The sequence below is a fragment of the Gobius niger genome (genome assembly GCF_951799975.1).
Source record: "Gobius niger genome assembly, chromosome: 4".
NCBI lineage: Eukaryota > Metazoa > Chordata > Actinopteri > Gobiiformes > Gobiidae > Gobius > Gobius niger.
In genome coordinates, this window is record NC_136855.1 from 35,317,657 (window position 1) to 35,337,822 (window position 20,166).

General features: G+C 41.1%; 1 protein-coding gene across 1 annotated transcript; it reads left to right on the plus strand.

Annotated features, from left to right (window-relative positions):
• Positions 1–10,826: 10,826 nt before the first annotated feature.
• On the plus strand, positions 10,827–19,270 carry slc1a2a (solute carrier family 1 member 2a; the record flags this gene model as incomplete). Its single annotated transcript, XM_079555552.1, has 10 exons — positions 10,827–10,956; positions 11,572–11,724; positions 14,214–14,464; positions 15,357–15,465; positions 15,588–15,714; positions 16,114–16,347; positions 16,674–16,868; positions 17,531–17,665; positions 18,453–18,663; positions 19,199–19,270. 10 exons carry the CDS (start codon positions 10,827–10,829, stop codon positions 19,268–19,270), a joined length of 1,617 nt encoding a protein of 538 aa, XP_079411678.1.
• Between the last annotated feature and the right edge of the window lie 896 nt (positions 19,271–20,166).

The following is a 20,166-nucleotide window of genomic DNA, read 5'->3' on the forward strand; positions in this document are numbered from 1 at the left end:
AAAAAATCATTTCTGTTTGCCGTGCTGTTTTTTGTTTTCAAACTAATGGTTGATTGTGCAAATGGAGACAGGATTACCTCCAAATCCTGCAGCAAAAGAAACGTCCTTAGAGCTGAAAGGACCTACAAAAACAGATTCATTAGACTATCAGACATGGCCATCTTGAATGTTCTGCTTTGCAGCACCTTACTGCAATAAGCCAAGTGAGAACGTGTTGGATTCAACAAAACCTTTATGGAGCATACAATAGATTATTACATAGACACAGGGAGAGAAACATGCCAACTCCACCCAGGAAGGCCCATCCAGGAGTCAAACCCGGGACGCCACAGTGCCACATTTAAGTGCTAATGTTATTGTCACTATAATATGTGGCTCTTGTTAGATTTCTAAAGCGAACCGCCCATGTTTGGCTGATAAGTTATCAACATAAAGGTCAGATTTTGTGGATATAACAAAGTCTGCCTGCCTGAACAGCAGCAAAAAACTGAGGGACATACATGAGCAAAGCAAAAATGACGAGGAAAGTAGCATTTTTATTTTTATTTCATTAATTAAAACTGTTAATTGCAGTGTATCATACTCAATGGATTAATCTGTTTTCTTTCTCCCTGTAAAATACAGAGAGAAAGCCATAACTGGCTGCTTTTACAGCAGTGGTTCTCAACTCGGGGTTCATGATCCCCATGGGAGTCACACAGTAATTCTACAGGGTCGCCAGATTATATATATATTATATATGTTTTCTATGTAGTTTGAACGTGGCCTGTGGGGGTCACAAACACCAGCGGTTTTAAACTGGAGTTGCGACTGAAAAAGGTTGAGAACGACTGATCTGTGGAGCCGTGAATGACCTGAATGCAGAGGAAAAATGACACAACACTAAATGTAAAGAAAAAGTGTCACTTTCCCATAACAGATTCAATATAACTGAACCACCTGCTCCAAAATCCAGCTTTTAGCTAAAATGGTAACCTGTTCACTTTGCTTCATATTTACTTGTAAGGGCAAAAGAATTTGTGAATTCTGGTCTGAATACACATAATGTTTTTTTTAAGTACACAGATAAATTATTTTGTAATTTATCAAGTTATTTATATTTGTTATCTACAAGTTTTTACAGTAAATTAATTTATTTTTTCAAGCTTAATCCATGTGACATGTCATTCTTGTTGCATATTATCAGAAAAAGAAAAGGGAGAATACTTGTATGTATTAATTTATTGGAATGCTTTATGTAAAACATTTCAGCCGCTAAATTCTCCAGAGCTCAGATGTGTGCAGTGTTTTAGAAGATGTGGTCTTCAGTGTGAGAAATGTACTGGCTGTGAGAGTAAACATGATGACATATTTATATGCACGTGTGTTGGTTTACTACACCTATGTTTGTTCACTTTGTTTGAATTGTGTTGAAAATAATAAAAAATATCAAGAGAACACATTTTAATGCATCATCACTTGAAGCACAGAATTTAATAGGTTTTTTTGTTGTTATTAGTATATTCTAAAAATAAGACTGACTGGCAAAGTTTAGCTGCACGTGGTTGTGCCATGTGGCTCCTGAAGGGGGCGCTCTGGAAGTGTTTGTCCACTGGTCTCCTCCTCTCTACTCTCTCCTGTATTTGCCTGTATCTGCTGTGAACAAACTACACATTATGCTCGACAGACACCGGCAGAACATAGATACTGTAGATGCCACTGTAATCCCCGTCTTGCAGTGAAGAAACTCGCAATAAGCAGAAAGTTTCAAGGTTTGCAATCAGAGAACCAAGACAAATCAAGAAACAGCAGAAACATAAGTAGAAAGATATAAAAATAAAAATAAAATAAAATAAAATAAAATAAAATAAAATAAAATAAAATAAAATAAAATAAAATAAAATAAAATAAAATAAAATAAAATAAAATAGAATAAAATAAAATAAAATAAAATAAAATAAAATAAAATAAAATAAAATAAAATAAAATAAAATAAAATAAAATAAAATAAAATAAAATAAAATAAAATAAAATAAAATAAAATAAAATAAAATAAAATAATTGAGTATCATTGTATATTGTGACACGACAAAATCCATTTGGTCCATATGGTCCAATATTCATAAGCTGTTTGAAAATGTGATAGAACATTTTCTATAGAATTCAGGCAATTTTCTCAAAATGTGTTTTTCTTACATTTCCATGCAAGTATAGCACTTACAGGCACCATTCAAGATTCAAAGATTTTATTTGTCAGTTCATTTCTCAATGAATCTAAATAGTTCTCTCATCCTTGTTGTGGAGCAGGAGGTGAGGAGTGAGGGTGGAAGCAGAGGGAGGGCAGGGAAGGGAGGGAGTTCTTCAGTCCACTGGAACTATTGCATAGTAAATTGAAGGTTTTGTATTAAGGATTTTTCAATTCTTATTTCTTTCTTGAGTCTTGAACCCCAAAAAGAAAAGCAAAACATTGAGAAAAATATCAATGCAAAAAAGCAAAGAAGTGTATATTTGTGGCGATCAAACCTGACTGAAGGATTTAGATGTTTTTGAGGGTTTGGATTTCTTATTCTATCCTAATTTTTAAACCTTCAATTTATTGTGCAATACTAGGAAATCTGGTGTTTGTAAATGTAAGAAAAACACATTTTTATCACAATTTTCAATTTCATGAATATTGGGCAATTCATTCGGTTCCAGGTGAAGTTTCCACCAAGAGTTATAAAACTAAAGGAAACACTTTACACTACCCTTAATACATTGTACCTAACTACATTTAGTACAGTGTAATGTGCTGTTTAACAATGTTTAATAACTTGTACCTATGGGTTAGATACACAATGGAATAATATGTATTTGTAGTTTTGTAGATACATAATGTAACAAGACATAACTCTAAGGCTCTTATGTCCCATTACATTATGTACCGCCAAAGAAGTAACACACATTATTACAGATTACAGATTATAGGTACAATGTAAATGTATGAACTAATCAGATCTTTCACTTTTACATCAGTACAGTTCGTTGCCATTGTTCAACAATACAGTGAGGATGAGTGAGCAACACATGTCAAGCCTCGAAAGCTAAGTGCGCTAACGTGAGGTGTGCAGTTTTCATGTGATGTCCCGGCAGAAAGTCCTCCCAGCATGTGCCGTCATCACAAACTCGGGATTAGCTAAAGTCAGAGCTTACTCGAGAGCAACAGAGCAGGACACTTCAGCACTCAGTGTCTCCGGGAGAGGAGTTTAGAAAGGCTTTTAGAGAAGATCTAATGATTGAAGTGTAGGCCAAACAAACGCTAATGATGAATGCCCCTGAGCTAAACTGGAGTCTTCATTCACTCAAAAACATTAAAATGAGCAGATAATTATTATTATTTTTTTTATGGCTATGACCAAATATTCAAGTATGAAGCTTTTGTGCTAAAAAAAAAAAAAGTCACTTGGAAAAAGTCATAGATCATTTTGAACCTTGAGCTAAATGTTTTCAGGCTGGTTTTCTCATGGAAATTCTCATAGAAGTTTGTTGCTGTGTCAGTATGTTTTAATGATGAAGTTAAAGTTAAGTATGCCAAATTAGACACATCTTTTGCGAAAACATAGTTAACACAATTACTTGAGATTTTGCACACAAAAAAGCACTTTTCTCTAGTTGTATATACAGTATTTTGTGTTGTTTATAGTTTCACTTCCTTAATGGCCACTGACAGGAAGTGACATAGATAGGGGTAAACTATTTAAAACTGTTGCCGTGCCAACCATGTTATAGATACAGACGGCATTGTGTCGTAGAAGGGGGCGTGGCCTCGTCAAGGGGGAAAATAGGATCTTTTGGGAAGCACAACTTTTCACTCCTTTTAGCCATTTTGTGGCGAAATATACGCTGATTTATCTCATACAAATAAAGTCATATCTAAATCGAGTCCATATGGATGATTATTCACAGCAGATTGTTCAGTAGAAGCAAAAAAACGGCAGTTGTAGCAAGCGCTAGCATTAGCACAATGCTAAATTCTCTGTTATTTATGTATTTATGGGCTGTTGAACCACTTTGCGCCTCCCATGTCTTTTGTATCTTTATTTAGTATAACATGTATTCATGATTCAGCATTTGTCAAAGTAGTTTTTGAATAATTAAATATTTTCCCCTTTAACTGCTTTGAAACATGACCATATTACTGTATCTATGCCAATGGGAAATGAGTGAGTCAAAGTTGTTGCTGAATTATGTTATGTTTAATGTATATTTCTTTTTATTGTTAATGTGTTTATTGAATAAAAAATCACATAAAAATTAGTGAGTCAAATTGCTATGGAACTTTACCTCTATCTATGACGTCATTTAGTTTAAATTTTAAATAGAAATAACTTTTCTTCTTAATGTTTCATCATCCTTTGCTGCTTCACTGAAATAAAACATTGCTTCACTGAAATAAAACATGTCCCGGAGAAACACGCCAATCGAAATGATCCCGATTTCACAAACACACCCATTAGTGTGCGGTGTAATCCTTGCAGTAAAATCCTAACCAAACAGGTTATTGGTAATACAGGGAACCTGTCAGGAGCCGTTTCTAAGGGAAGGCGAATGATCTGAAGATCCAGAGAGAATGTGCAGACGTCACACCGAGGAGTCTGTCAGGGTAGAGTCAGGACCGCACACTAAAACACGCCACACACTCTACGGGTCACCGCGGGACACTGGCTCTGTGCCACTGTAAACCAGTCAGCACAACTGCTCTCAACCTACTTCTGATACTGCTGCCTCATAAGAAATCATTGTTTATACTTCCTTGTACTGATAATTACAGCAAACACAGGCATTTTACTGAACACTGTCACTGTTCACTCACTTGACTTGAGCATCTGCAACAGCTTTAGAATAGCCTTATGGAAGTCTGGGCTTCTTCATTGAGAAATCTGTTGACAGAAATTACCATATTTACATTACAGCATTCTAGACAGCGTTAGACTCGTTGGTTCTTTGTTCAAGGATCAGCCAGTCCGTAACAGTCAGTGTTCGTTCACAGGGACTACGAACCTGTTTTCCGTCTCCGCAGTGGACAATGATTGAAGCCCGTGTCTGTGTCTGCAGGACTGAAGCATCTGTCCACTCTGCTCAAAAAGTTTATATCTTTTTGCATGTAACACCTGCCTCACGGTGCCCACAGCCCACAGCACACGGACCTCAGAGTTAAAGTCGTGTTTGTGGCCTATAGAACTAAAGCGAGCTGCTGATTGCTGGTCAACAACGTAAGAATATTTATCATTTTGTCAAAAAACGCAGATCTACATGAGTTTGTGTGGAGGGAGGACGCAAGATGGATGTGCTGGTCCGGCTGTGACTGCGCAAAATAAAAACACATTAGGGCGTACAGAGACTTACACAGAGACTTCCTTTAGAGCAGGGGTGTCCAAACTGTTTACATAGGGCGGGCGGACAAGGGGGGGAGGCACAAGAGATGGGTGGTCAGTGCTGTGAAACCTTCAACAAGGTGTATTTAGCAGAGCTTTACATTGTGCCCCACATGCATTTATCCATCCATCCATCTTTTTCCACTTGTTCGTTTCCGGGTCGTGGGGGCAGCTGTTGGATCTGCCCAAATCACATTGCACCAGCCCCTTATGGCTCCTCCTGCAGGTGGTGGGTCCACAGAAGGACGGCCTCATGATTAACTGTGCCTGTTGGTTTCTCATAAGGGGCTTCTGAACCGCTCTTTGTCTGACCCGTCACCTAGGACCTGTTTGCCATGGGAGACCCTACCAGGGGCGCGAAGCTCCCAACAACAGAGCTCTCAGCATCATTCAGGTGCTCAAACCCCTCCACCACGTTAAGGTGGCGGTTCCAGGTAGGGATATTTATTTATGCGGAAATTAAGTGCCTTCATGCCAGCTCTATCTCACAATAAAATGTTAGTTGTTAGGTTTGAATAGAATACAACCCGAAGGCCGCATTTGGGTCCCTGGCCACACTTTGGACACCTCTGCTTTAGCGTGAAAGTACTATCTGAGACCTGTATGCATTGTGTGTCCCTAATTCAAAATATCATAGACTTTATGGATGTGTACCGAAGTTACAGCTACCGAAGTTACATAAAAAAAAAAATATCACAATTTTTTTTCTCATATTGATCTTTTTTTTTTTTTTTTTTTAATAACAAAAAATAAATACATGTAGTTGATTCATGAACCTCACAACCCCACACCTATTATAAAAACCTCAACTCAAAATAACGCTAGTGTAATTCAACACACAAACATTTTCCATTGTCTCATCCAAACCCCAAAGACTATGAGCTGTTTCTGCCACAGAAATGGCTGTAAACCTGATGATTATAAAAACCCATGATGATTATTGAGATTGGGACCAAAGGAGAGATTGCGATTTCAATACATTTTTTAGCGTTCAGCATGAGCCAACTGAAGCTCGTTCATGCTAGCAACTGGCTGGGTTTTTGGAGCCCTGTGGCTTCTATATTTAATAGGGCAAAACTAATTTAAAAAAAGCAAATAAAAAGAAATGGGACGATGTAGTACGTGTTAACAATTCCTTAACCCCGCAACTAAAGGGACAGTAACCTTGACCCGCTCGATGTACCGTGCCTCCAAACCTAACCCCTAGCCATGACCCTGAGGGGAACACTGCAGTGGAGTTAGTTCGCTGGGGAACATCGTGAGATAGGGTCGCCGCCTTCGCAGAACTGTGTGTCAGTTTGAGTTTGTGCTATTGTGCTTTAGCATGTGTAGACAGTCTGTTAGGATTAGCGGGCTCAGGACAGGATTAGCTTATTATAGCCTGCTGCAGTCTCTATGCGCATCACTGTGATCTGCATGTGCTCAGGTGGAGAGCCATGAGGGGGGCGGAGCTCAGGGCGCGAGGAGGGCGGGGCCTGGTCCCGTATGCCGGGCCATGTGCTTGGACTGTTACCGCACTAAACAGACCTTGAATGGAAGGTGATTATTTGTATTGAGATAGACGATGAGAAAGTGGTAAGATTAGGTTGTGTTTGAGAATTTTAAAATGAGAACAAATTGATGCTTGCTTGATTATAAATTTTAAACCATCATTTTTTGCAAGTGGTACACACACCAGTCTCATTCTTTAAAAAAAAATGACACTGAGTGTGTATGTCATGAATAAAGTCACAAATTCATATTGCTGACAGATATAAAGGTAGGAATTGAACCGCCACCTTGCTGACTAGTGTTTGTTTCACATACGGTGTGGCTGGAATTTCCAATGTATTGCACTTGTTAATGATGATCCATGATCCTAACTCCCCCTTTCTCCTTCTCTCACAGAAAAAAGCTCCTTGGATTTGAATTCTTTCTCTCGAAACAGTGACTTTTATCAACAAATATGCATAAAAAAAAGCCAGCATGGCAATAAACACAGCTGACGGATTTTTTCACCCAAGACTTAACCTGTTGCAATCTTGAGTGAAACACAACTTACATCACATTTGCCGTCCCTAAACCTAACCCTAACCCCCTGTTAGGTTATGTTTAGAAACTAGAAGGTCTTGGCTTTCAAATGAGGTATCAAACATAGGCTGTACTAAGCTCTACAGTCAATACATGTTGAGATTTGGATATGCATAAAAAGAACTATAATAGAAGTATCTTAAATTTAAATCACAACTTTATTGACAAACTGTAGACGACGTGTCGGCTTCAGGCCTTTGTGAGGTGGTAGTTGGTGTAAAAAGTTAGGAAACCACTAAGTAAGTTCATACATTATATAGTAGTTACTGTATGTGTCAAGTTGGAAAATCCAATCACTTCTAAATAATGATCAGATTCAACATCTGGAGATTCTTTTGTTTGGAGATGTCTTTCCTAAACTGTGTCTCTCTCAATGAGTTGGATCTGCCCCTGTTCCAACGCGAACGTAACCTACTGTATTGTGATTGTGATATGTGCATACCCCCCAAAGTTAGACAGGGATTATTTTCACTTAAAGTAGTAGGCCACAGTTTTTACATACTAAGATATGTTCTTACCTGAGCTTAGACGAGTTGATGCGTACCTGTTTGCTCTATGTGTGTGCCCTCACTCACACAAAACGACCAAAGATGTTGTTAGCATTTGGCCTTTCCCAAAGTATTCCTATAGCTCCAAACGGGATGAAGTCGTCTAAGCTCAGGTAAGAACACATCTCAGCATGGAAAAACGGCGGCCTGTTCCTTTAAGTGTCAATATTAGTGCAGTATCTGTTCCAAGTAAATGTATAGTTTTTGACACTTTTGCAAATAGTTTGGGGCAGCAGTGATCCGCAGTTCTATACCAATCCTGCCTCCAACCAGATGTGTCTTTGGGCAAAACACTGCACCCAACACACCTGCACGAATGCGATGACGTGGAATTGTTGTGGAAAGTGACGTTCGGAGGGGCCATGGGGGGGGATTCTTGTTTTTATTCATCGACAGAGAGCGAGAAAGAGAGAGTTAATTGAATTACGTTTGTGCTCAGATGTAAACACCGCAGAGAGGAGTGAAGGCGGCAGGATCGTGACACCTGCTAATCTCCGCCGTGACTCCGCCCCCACCCGTCTGCAGCCCTGTACCGAGCGCTGCCGCTTTCACCCCTGCACACCTTCGCTTGGCTCAGGACCTCTGTGTGGACTTATGAGGAGGAGCGGAATCGCGGCGGCTGGAGATCTGCAGGAGTGCGAGGGCTGGAGATCGACTTGTTGGCTCTTTTGAAGAAATTGCTTTTACATTCCTGGAGGTCCATGATGGATTTATCTCTGCACGGGTTGTGACTTTCCTCCAGCTTCAGCTCCAGTGATGGAAGTGTAAGAGAGTCCACAGAGAACTTCACAAATCAGCGCAACTAACAAACGGAAAGGTAAGCATCCACAGATTTCTGATGGTTCGGAAATTTCTTAAGACTTCGTGACATCTTTACCCAAACTTTGCCAACAGCTTTGCACACACTTTTGCATTTTGTCTGTCTCATAAGAGGTGAGAGATATGGAAGACACTTGTAAGGGATCCAGGAGGTTTGGTGTGCTGTTTTTGTACTTGTGTAATAATGTGTAATAAGTGGTTCTAAACGCAGGTGAAAGCTGGGTAATCCGTGTGGACAGTGGTCATGCAGCAAAGGGCGACACCTTGACTTTGCTGGGAAGCCCCTTTTCTCTTGCATAACTCAATCACTTGTGCTGGAGGCTAAGTTTAGCCAGTAAAGGGCTTAGGGACCATTAATGCGCAGTCTGACAGACCTGATCTGGACATGCAGAGTCACCACATGTTCTGGCAACTTACAGCCAGATACTTAATACTCTCATTATTATTATTATTATTATTATTATTATTATTCAGAATTTTTTCCTGACATGGTTCCAAAGTTTGTATCCCATGGGGTTTATTTAGCAAAATGGACGCCACATCTAAAATCTCATGGAGTCACAAACACACAAAAAAGAACCCCCATGGTCAAAAAACACAGTTCTTTATCAGAATATTTGTGTTCCTATACGGTCGGTTTGGCTGTGTGATATTAGCTTGGTCATCTCCAGGTGTGGGGATTAGGCAAAGACGTGTTACATAAGTGTGTGCGTTCATTTGCCCCTGAGACTTAACCTTTAAGTCCCAAGAGGCTTTGGAGCCGACCACAACAAGCTTTCACTGAGGAGTCAGTCCTGGTTCATCCACTGAAGCTAAGCGAGGCCACAGTCAGCGAGGGCAGAGCCGGGGTGGAATCCAGGAAACACTCCTCCATGTGTCGGCCACAGTGAAGACACTTTAGATACAGTCTTTAGAAGGTACAGCAGAACAACGGACCTGAGATCTGACGGGCGTTATCACAGTATGAGACGCACTTTGAATAACATTATTGATAGGAGAATTCGGCTACTTGCACTATAGAACATCAGTCAGTGCCCCATCTCTCATCTTTTTCAAGCCTTATTGGAATCATGGAATCATACAGTTAACAGAGAGACATGAATGAATCCCAGAGCACCTCGACTGCTCCGCACTTTCTTACAACTAATCTTTCTTCAGATTGCCACAAGGTGTGATACCTGTGCTGAGTTCAGAAGAGTTCTTTGACTGACCTTAGAATTAGGTGTAATAGAGTGAAGGCTTACCAAAGTGCAAACAGTCAAAAGAACAACTTTACAAAGAATATATAAAGACAAAGCGATACAAGAAAATGCCATTAATGTTTAAGAGTTCCATGGTGTTTCATTAACTGGTACCAAAAGCCTTGGAGATAATGTTTCAATGACTGTGATTGTTTTAGTCGAGTATGATACGACTGTAGGGGGTAAAGAAAACAAAGTGTTTAGGTCAGTTTTCCATCGTCTTCAAGCTTATGTTCTTCATGTTTTTCGTAAATAAATTCTGAATTTGAAAGTGACTGCCGCGAGTTAAGGATCGGTCTACTGCTTTCAAATAGTTTCTTAGACAAATTTTGGTACAACAATGTTGCACTGAGCTGATGCACTTTCTCCTCCGTTATTAGAAAAGATAGAAATGCATTTTGATTGAAAATATTTACCTTCTTTAGATATAACTAATCCACGGCCATTTCCTTCTGAATGCTAAGAGGAGTGTTAGAATATATACTTATGTTCTGAGAGTTGAAGAAAGATGTGTTGGTCCACAGATTTGTTTTCATATACTCATGTGGAGGAGTGTCGTTCCTTAAAGCCACTGCTGCTGTTTGCTTGTGTGAAGTTAGAGCAGGTTAAGGCAGGAATCTCTCCATGTGCATGCTATGTTGAGTTTTTTATGTGGATTCTAAACATACACACTGTCTCATACTCTTACACTCTAACCTGTGTCTGACTCATGAAAAGCAGCTCGTCTAACATATCCATCCCCTCTTTGCAGCAGCATGCAGAAACAGGTGGAGGTGAGGATGGACGAGAACCACAATGGCCCCCGAAGGGATCCCCCCCAGTCCCTGTGCTCTTCCATGTGTGAAAAGGTCATGAAGAACATGGTGCTCACACTCACTATTCTAGGTAAGAGCCTCATACGCCTCTGGACAGTAGAGTATAATAGGATCAGAGCTGGTAAACATACTAATCCACATACACATACATGACCTGCTGGGGTATTAGTCTAACACAGTGGTGCCAAACGCATTTTCCTGGGACAAAATTACATGTTCATGCAGATTCAGTTCATAATGTCGTGAATTAAATGTGCTGTAGAACTAATCAAAATCTGATAGGCAGTGTAATGTAGTTTATTTTTCATTTTATGAGTTACCTGCACTTGCACATACTTGAAATAGATTTTCAATATCATTATAACAAATTAGAAATAATTTATGAATTAAGAATTGCCTTCAGGGGCCGGATTAAAATTGTAGGGTTTTGGCCCATATGCCGCATCTTTGGAAAACCACAGCAGCAAGTGATCTTAATTCACTAATTGAGCCAATTTGCATCAAAGTAAATGTAAATTTTTCATAGTGCTGTATGTCAAAACGGCCAGCAGTTCTGTATTAAAACCAAGTCATTTCAAATTTTGTTTCTGAACTGATTTAGAGCTTGAAGAACGTTTCACAGTCCGATTACTTATGGACCTAAGTATCTTGTTGTGTCTTAAAACTCCTGCCCTGTGCCCCTCAGGCGTGTTCCTCGGCTCCATCTCGGGCATGCTCCTGCGGCACATCTCCCCTCTGCCTCCAGACGTGGTCATGGTCATCGCCTTCCCTGGAGAGATCCTCATGAGGATGCTCAAGATGCTCATCCTGCCCCTCGTCATCTCCAGTCTGGTCACAGGTCAGGACCATGCTTTATAACTAATCAGCCAAAGTATTATTTTTCATATTAGTTAAAGTTGTAATAATTAATACATACATTTGGCTATTTGGACAAAGGCAGGAGGAAGGCTGGCCTTTTGTTGTTGTGGCTGGATTCCTGTCAAGTTTGGTGCATTGGAAAAACTCCCACTTTCTCTGAGAGGCCTTAATTTGGTGAAGATTAGAAGCTAACACTAAGGCAATGGCTCTCAAACTTTTTTGCTGCAAGTAGAAGTTCTAACAGATCTAAACTAGGGCTATAACGGGCCTAGCACTGATGACTCTCTCAGACGACATCACCAAGAGGGAGCATATACAGGTTTAGAAGCACTGGGCCTAAAATTGAACCCTGGGGCACACCACATGTAATTTTTAATACACCTCAGAGGAGAAGGTACCCACACTTACCATGAATGTCCTGTCTGTGAGGTAGGAAGTAAACCATGTGTGTACAGCATCAGAGAGGCCGATTTGTTTTAAACGAGTTAAAAGAATAGTGTGGTCAACTGTATCAAAGGCAGCACTCAGATCCAGGAGAACCAACACTGTGACCTTCTGTGAGTCATAGTTTATTTTTAATTAAGGGCCGTCTCGGTGCTGTGGTTTACCCTAAAGCCAGACTGGAATTTCTCAAAGACATTTTGTGCAGTAATAAAATCATTAGGTCGGATAAAGTTTTTGCTTAAAAATGGTAAGTTGGATACTGGTGTGAAATTGTTAAAATCATTACAGTCCAAATTGCTCTTCTTCAACAGGGGCCTCACCACTGCCCCTTTAAATGCAGCAGGGAAGACCCCCGTCTGAAGAGAGCAACTCATCATGTTTAAAAGCTCGTCCCTATAAGATCCATAAAATGTTTTAAAAAACGGTGTTGGGACCGGGTCTAAAAGACATGTGGTGGCCCTCACTGAGGAGAAAACTTTATCAAGGCAAGGCAAGGCAACTTTATTTATACCGCGCATTTCATACACAAGGCAACTCAAGCATCTCTGCATTAACCATGGCAAAACTGTCCAGTGTTTGCTCTGGAAAAAATAGACAGTCAGATTTATTTAGAACCGTGTTACTTTGGGCAGATAAAATATTACATCTGATAGTGTCTTTGTTTCCTCTGAAGTGGTCTGCAAACTCCTCACAAAGAGCGTCTGTGGGGTTTAAAGGAGTTTTGTTTAAATCAAGGTTTAAAACATTTTCCATTGTTGAGAATAGGACTCGTTGATTTTGCATTTCCTGCAATTTCTCTTAAGTTGCTTTACCTCCTCGTTTTTCCAGGGTGGAATGGGTTTGGGATTAATCTTTTTAAGTTTGAATGGTGCATCTGTATCGAGGGCAATGAGTAGTTTGCTGTTAAAATTCAGTCAACAATAAAATCACAGTTAGTGCAGGTATTTCTTGTAAAGCATCAATAAATTTTGCAGCCACTTCAGGGGTGAAAATACGTTTCCTCACAATTTTTGCCAAAGACTTTTGCTGTATCAAACCGGTGACATTAAAAAAACACGCAGTAATGGTCAGAGAAAGTCGACGACAGAGGACACAGTAGTGGACAGGCCATACGTGATGACCAGGTCCAGACTGTGTCCTCTGTTGTGAGTCGGCTGCGTGACATGTTGTGTGAAATCCATAAAATCAAGAACATTCAGGAACTCGGTTGAAATGGGGTCTAAGAGGTTGTCTATGTGTAGATTAAAATCACCGGTTAAAATTATCATATTAAAAGAGCTGTGTAAAATTGATTGAAAAAATTGCGTGGTGCTCAAAACTCGAGCATTGATCAAATAAAATAGGTTTGTTGGCAAGAGTGTTTATGCTTATAGAGGCAGTCCCACCACCCCTTTTTCCATTTCTGGTTGAAAAGACACTGCTAAAATTAGGTGGGGAGGCCCCGGCAAGAACGGCATTTGCATCCGCACCCAGCCAAGTTTCAGTTAAAAATAAACAATCAAGATTATTATCTAAAATCAAATCGTTTACAATAAAAGACTTATTCGGCAGAGAGTAGACATTTAAAAGAGCCATGTTTACTGTGGTAGGGGGCTGAGTATTTAAGGAACTATGCGATGACGGTGCCTTGGTGAGAGGTCTAAGGTGATAAGTATTAACAGTGCGAGTGGTCTTACCTTTAGTGCGCTCTCTGCTGATAAAAACAGGAATATCCGTCATGGTGGGTGTGATGAAAACAGGAATATCCCTTGTAGTGGGTGTGGAGGGACACCTTCATGCTGCTGATTCTATTGTAAGTTGAATGTTGAAATTGAAGAAATTGTCAACATATGGGATGTTGTTCTTTAAAAACAGATGCATATATATATATTATATATTTCGGACCTTTGACTTGCGTGAATTGTGTTTTTTCTGACCTTTTCATTTAAAGTTTGAGAACCTGTGCTCCGTACACGGACCATAGTTTGAGAAACCCTTTGCTCGAGGACACAGTGATAGACTTCTCTCTCCTCCGGTTGTCTGCAGGCCTGGCTGGGTTAGACGCCAAGTCGAGCGGGCGCCTGGGGACCAGGGCCATGGTGTACTACATGTCCACCACCGTGATCGCGGCCGTCCTGGGCGTGGTCCTGGTGCTGATGATCCATCCGGGAAACCCCAAACTGAGGGCCAACCTGGGCCAAGGCAAGAAGAACGACGAGGTGTCCAGCCTGGACGCCTTATTTGACCTCATCCGCAACCTGTTCCCGGAGAACCTGGTGCAGGCCTGTTTCCAGCAGGTAATGTTCTGTCCTCAACTCAGTCAGTCAGAGTATCATTGCTATAAAAGCAAAGGTACTTTATTTGTCATTATACAACAACTGTACAGCACAATTTGTCCTCTGCATTTAACCCATCCTCTGACGCCGCTGGGGCGACCCGCAAGGAACCACTAGCTGCTGCGCTCGGGTCGTGGCCCATCTCCAGATGTGGAACCAGGCTGATGATCAGTATCACCTGTCTGGAGGATTCACCTATTATACATGTTTTTAGTGGTAGGGGAAACCGGAGTACTCGGAGGAAACCTACACAAACACAGGGAGAACATGCAAACACCACACAGAAAGGCCCTGTCCAGGTGGGAATCGAACCCTGGACCTTCTCGCTGGGACACGAGCGCTAACAACTGCAATACCAATTTACAGCTAAACTTATATAGATGGCCATAGATACAGACGTCATTGCGTCTTTTCTTTTCCTATTTTTCCTTTTTGACATGTTTGACTTAAAACTATGGTTGCATTCATGAAAAATGTCTTACATGAAGAGATTTACCTTTTTTGTTTATTGATTTATCCATTTTGTCAGCACAGTTCATGTTGTAGAACACACACCTTGTTCAAACATATTGACAGAATGAGTTACGCATTAAACAGAGCTGTAAACCCTTGGAGAAGAAGGAAAACCCTCTTCCAATGTTAAGTCTAGTATGAAAAATTATTACAATAATACTAAAACATTCATTATTTCTACAACACATTTAAGAGATGACAGCAGGCATGAGATTAGTACAAAATAACTAGAGGGGATTTATTTTGTAAATTTCTCCATAAAATACTGACTTTTCCTCTTACACAATCTTTATATACACGCTTCATGTATTGGTATGTAATGATTTGTCCATGTGCGCAGATCCAGACGGTGACCACAAAAATCCCAGTGCCCACCAACAGAACCAGAGCACCGCCACAGTTCACACTCAAGAGGTCGCTGCAGTTCAAAGGAGGCATGAACGTCCTGGGTGAGTTTTTACCAACATCCGGTGCAAATGCTAAGTCAACTACGATCACGGCTCTATCTTAGGTGCCTTTGCCGACTTTATCTCACTATTAATTGTAATTTTCTCTTTCCTATGTTCAACAGGATTGATAGGATTCTTCGTCGCCTTCGGCATCATCATGGGAAAGATGGGAGAGAAGGCCCGGCTCATGCTGGAGTTTTTCAACATACTCAATGAGATCGTCATGAAACTTGTTAGTGCCATCATGTGGTAAGTGCATTTGGTGTTGCGTCCTCGTTTTCTATACGTGTTTTATAGATACAGACGGCATCTCTAGAATTGCCCATACATGGTTATGTTTCAAGCAGTCAGAGGCGGAAAACAAAGATTGAGAAAAATCAAAATTTTCTCCAATTACTCAAACTACTTTAACAAATACTGAATTATGACTACTATGATCTACTATGATCCTACTAGATAAGAATGCAAAGGCACGGAGAGGGGCAAAGTGATTCAACAGCCCATTAGTACTCAATGGATGATGCTAGCATAATGCTCCATGTTAGCATCCATGTTAGCATTGGCCAAAGTGACCTGGTCAGAGCTAGGATGTGCTCATGTGACTGACTCCTGGACAGTTGGTGACGTTTAGCTGTGTGCTGCGTTCAGGTACTCTCCACTGGGTATCGCCTGTCTGATCTGTGGGAAGATCATCTCCATCGCGGACCTTGAGGTGGTGGCGCGGCAGCTGGGCATGTACATGGTCACCGTCATCGTCGGCCTCATCATCCACGGAGGCATCTTCCTCCCGCTGATATACTTCGTCATCGTCAGGGAGAATCCCTTCAAGTTCTTCATGGGCATGTTCCAGGCCTGGGTCACTGCGCTGGGCACGGCCTCCAGGTGGGTCTGACTTTGATTACAGATCACAAAAGCAACTAAGTTAGATTACAAGTTACTTTATTAGTTACATTAATCAGCTGCAGACATCACCTCCCCCACCTCAAAATGTTGCCATTACTCGCGTTATTTAGCAGCAACATCAACAATGCTGCCATAGATTCATAATAGTGACGTATTTCCGTATAAGGTATCTTCTTCTCCTCTATATTTCTCCTCTATACAAACTCTATTATGTTTGTGGTATGTTAAACACGGTTGAAACCTATCCATAATCATCTAATCAGTCCATTCAGAGCTGTTTCTAATGAGAGTGTGTTGTGTGGCAGTGCTGGCACCTTACCCGTCACTTTCCGCTGCCTGGAGGAGAACCTGGGCATCGACAAGAGAGTGACTCGCTTCGTGCTCCCTGTTGGCGCCACCATCAACATGGACGGCACAGCGCTGTACGAGGCCGTGGCCGCGATCTTCATTGCCCAGATGAACGCCATTGACCTGGACTGGGGCCAGATTGTCACTGTCAGGTGAGTGCCTGGTTATGTGGCCACAAAACATCTCCAGACCTTAGTTGTTCTGACATTTGAAAATCAAAAAGAACCTAAAATCATTGGCTGTACTTCTACTTTGCTTCTACATTAAAAGTAAGCTTCCATGTAGACGTGTGAGTCTAATGTGGAGAAACAGCACCTTTGTTTAGATCTAATGACGGCTCTTTCTGTCAAACTGGATGGGAATTTGAAACTAAAGTAGCTTCATTTATGCTGATTTTTTGTGAAATACTTTCATCCTGTCTATAGTGTATGTGGCTGACTGCTGCCGTTGATTGAACTTTAAAAGCTAAGAGTAGCGTCATGATTTAAGGATTCTAGAGGTGTGGAGATGGTCTAAATATCTAGATTAGAATTATTAAATTATACACAGATCGAACCAAACACCAGTGCAGGTGTGTTTTCATTGAGGATACAACATTACAACGTGGTTAAAAGCTCAAACAGTTTGCTGTTGTCCTTTGACATACTGAGAAAAGAGAAAACACAAATTAGGCAGAAGAAGCCTAGTTTCAGATATCTAAACAACACATACTTGAACAACATTGTGATTTACATTCATGGTTCAGGATTGTTAGGCTGACAAGAGTTAGTTTGCACCATGTAATAAAACATGTCTGTGTTGCATATGTTTTCAGTGCCACAGCCACCTTGGCCAGTGTAGGAGCTGCCAGTATTCCCAGCGCGGGTCTGGTCACCATGCTGCTGATCCTGACCGCGGTCGGCCTGCCCACTCAGGACATCAGCCTGCTGGTCGCTGTGGACTGGCTCCTGTGAGTATATCTACACTGCCAACAGAGACGACACTGTGCCCCCTGTTATATTTCCATTAGCAAAGTAAATTGTCAGTTTTATTTGATGTAAACCTACATTTGCATTAGCCCAGTCAGTGACGGACTACTCTTGCAGTCTTACTGCTGATCACTCCAAAGTCACTGACCAGACCAACCTGGTACTGGGCAGGCCAAGGCTCAGTTAAATGTTGAGTCAATGGCTCTGACCCATCAACAGCTGTTTAATGTCCACCAGTATATCCCTTTGAGAATAAAGAAATGAAAACATTGTGTTAATGGCTTTGATTATATGTTATATGTCAAACCCATTTGAGTACATGAAAAGTTGTTGAAAGGATGTATGGTGCTGCAGTGAAGTGGTTTTAATGGCGAAAAGCAGAAAAAATTGGATCTGTTATTATTTAGCTTTGCTGTATACACTGACATTACCTTCATGAGTAAAAGCTTTAGTTAAATATATTTCACTCTCTAAATTAATGAAAAAACTTTGATGATTTACAATGAAAAAGCCCTTATTTTCACATGACTTCATTTAATTAAAAATGCTCCTTCGAGTCTTCGTCAGGGTACATGCTAGTTTTTTCATACTTCATTTTTCTCTATCTGTTGTTTAAGCATGTGATGCAACAATGTGATGTAGTCTATTGAAAACACTCCCATCATTAGGGCTAACCTTATAGGGTTTACTGTTACAGAAGAGGATGCCTCTAATAATGGCCTGATAACTGATTCTCCTGTATTGCATTTGCTATTTTCTTCCTTGCAGCGACCGTTTCCGTACGTCGGTGAATGTGATTGGGGACTCCTACGGCGCGGGCATCGTCTACCACTTGTCCAAGGACGAGCTGGACATGCTTGACGCTCAGCAGACGAGGATTGACGACTACGAAATGGACAAGACACAGTCGTACTTCGAAAACAACAGCAACCAGAACGTTTACTCTCACCACAACTCAATCCTAATAGACGACTGCAAGGTACACCTCACCTTCACTGACATAGAGTCGTGTCTGTAGAGCCGCCTGGTCACCTGTGAGCCCTGTCCACAAGTGCAAACCCACCTTTTCTTCACACGAAAAAGCAGTTTTTGTGAAACCACTCCAATGAACTTTGATTTTTTGACAATGATTTCCTTTGAAATTATTTCCACTGCATTGTACATGTTGTACTTCATTTGCAATGTCATACTGGCCTCTGTTGTAAGTGGACATGTATTTTTTGGCAGCCCTGACCAAATTATAGTCGATGGTGGACATAAAGACTGCTATTTCAACCATTTGTACCCATAGTCCCTGACGATGTTCAGAAGTAGACCACAGTCATTCATTGCATATATTGAATTGTCTGGTTGGGCAGAGAATCCATAAAATACATGGCCAACTGCAAACACTGGTTCTGAGTTGTATCCTCTATTGGAGACCATCTTAAAACGCTCATGGCTCTGGCCTCTCTGCCCAACCCTGTGTTCATGACCGTGCCTTGGTCCACAGTTAGATGTGACACTGCTTACAGGTCGGCTATGGCTCAAACGGTAAGACAACGGCCTTCTCCTACATCGAAGAGGAGCCATGGAGATGCGAGTAGAAGGAGCTCCGGAGATGCTGCGCCTTACCCTGAGCACCCCCCTCCCTCCAACCTTACAAAATTCATCCAACTAGAGTTCAAAGACCAAAGAGAACGTGCACATGAGGGACAGACTGCAAGCGTCATGTGCTTCATGGACACTGGACAATCCAGGGCCTTACTGGTGTCGCGCCAGCTCCCGGTTCTGTTGATGTCATTCCGAATGCACTTGCGAGACAAAGTGTGCGGACAGAAGAGGTTTCGTATGCGGGTGGAACAGACTTGGCGGTTTAGACACTGGGGATTCGCTGTAGCATAGTTTTTGTTAAACTACTTCCATCATGTGTATACTTGATGGCTTCTAGGGATTTCCAATATGATTGTTAGGCAGAACACAGCACCCCCGGCGGCACTAGGATGTACTGCATGACCTCTCACCTATGACTGTTGGACTTACGGGATTACAGCCTGTTGTCACACGCCTGGTCAAGCCTAAAGAGAAGCTTAGCGCTTAGGGCCATAAGTGGAGAGCCAATGGACTCTAAATTTGGCACCATGCTGTACATTCTGTCTTGTTTGTAGCCTGGGTGCAGAAATAGCTGTGCGTTGGGTCTGTTCATGTGTTATTTACATGTGTAAGCTCCTCAGGTGTGGGTATGCATGTGCAGGGCTGGGAAGAGTGCTGTTGTAAACAGTGTTATTGATATTTTTTATATGTTTCAATCTTGCCTTGACCTATCTATAATATTGTCCTCTTTATAAGAAACTGTCTAGAAACCGTTTTTCACTCAACATCAACTTTTAAAGCTCATATTTAACTGTCACACTTCACTAGAAATAATGATACTTCGAGCATTCACAAGTCAGAAATCCATGTTTCGCACAAGTGGAGCTTTTGTAAATGAACAAAATCAGTT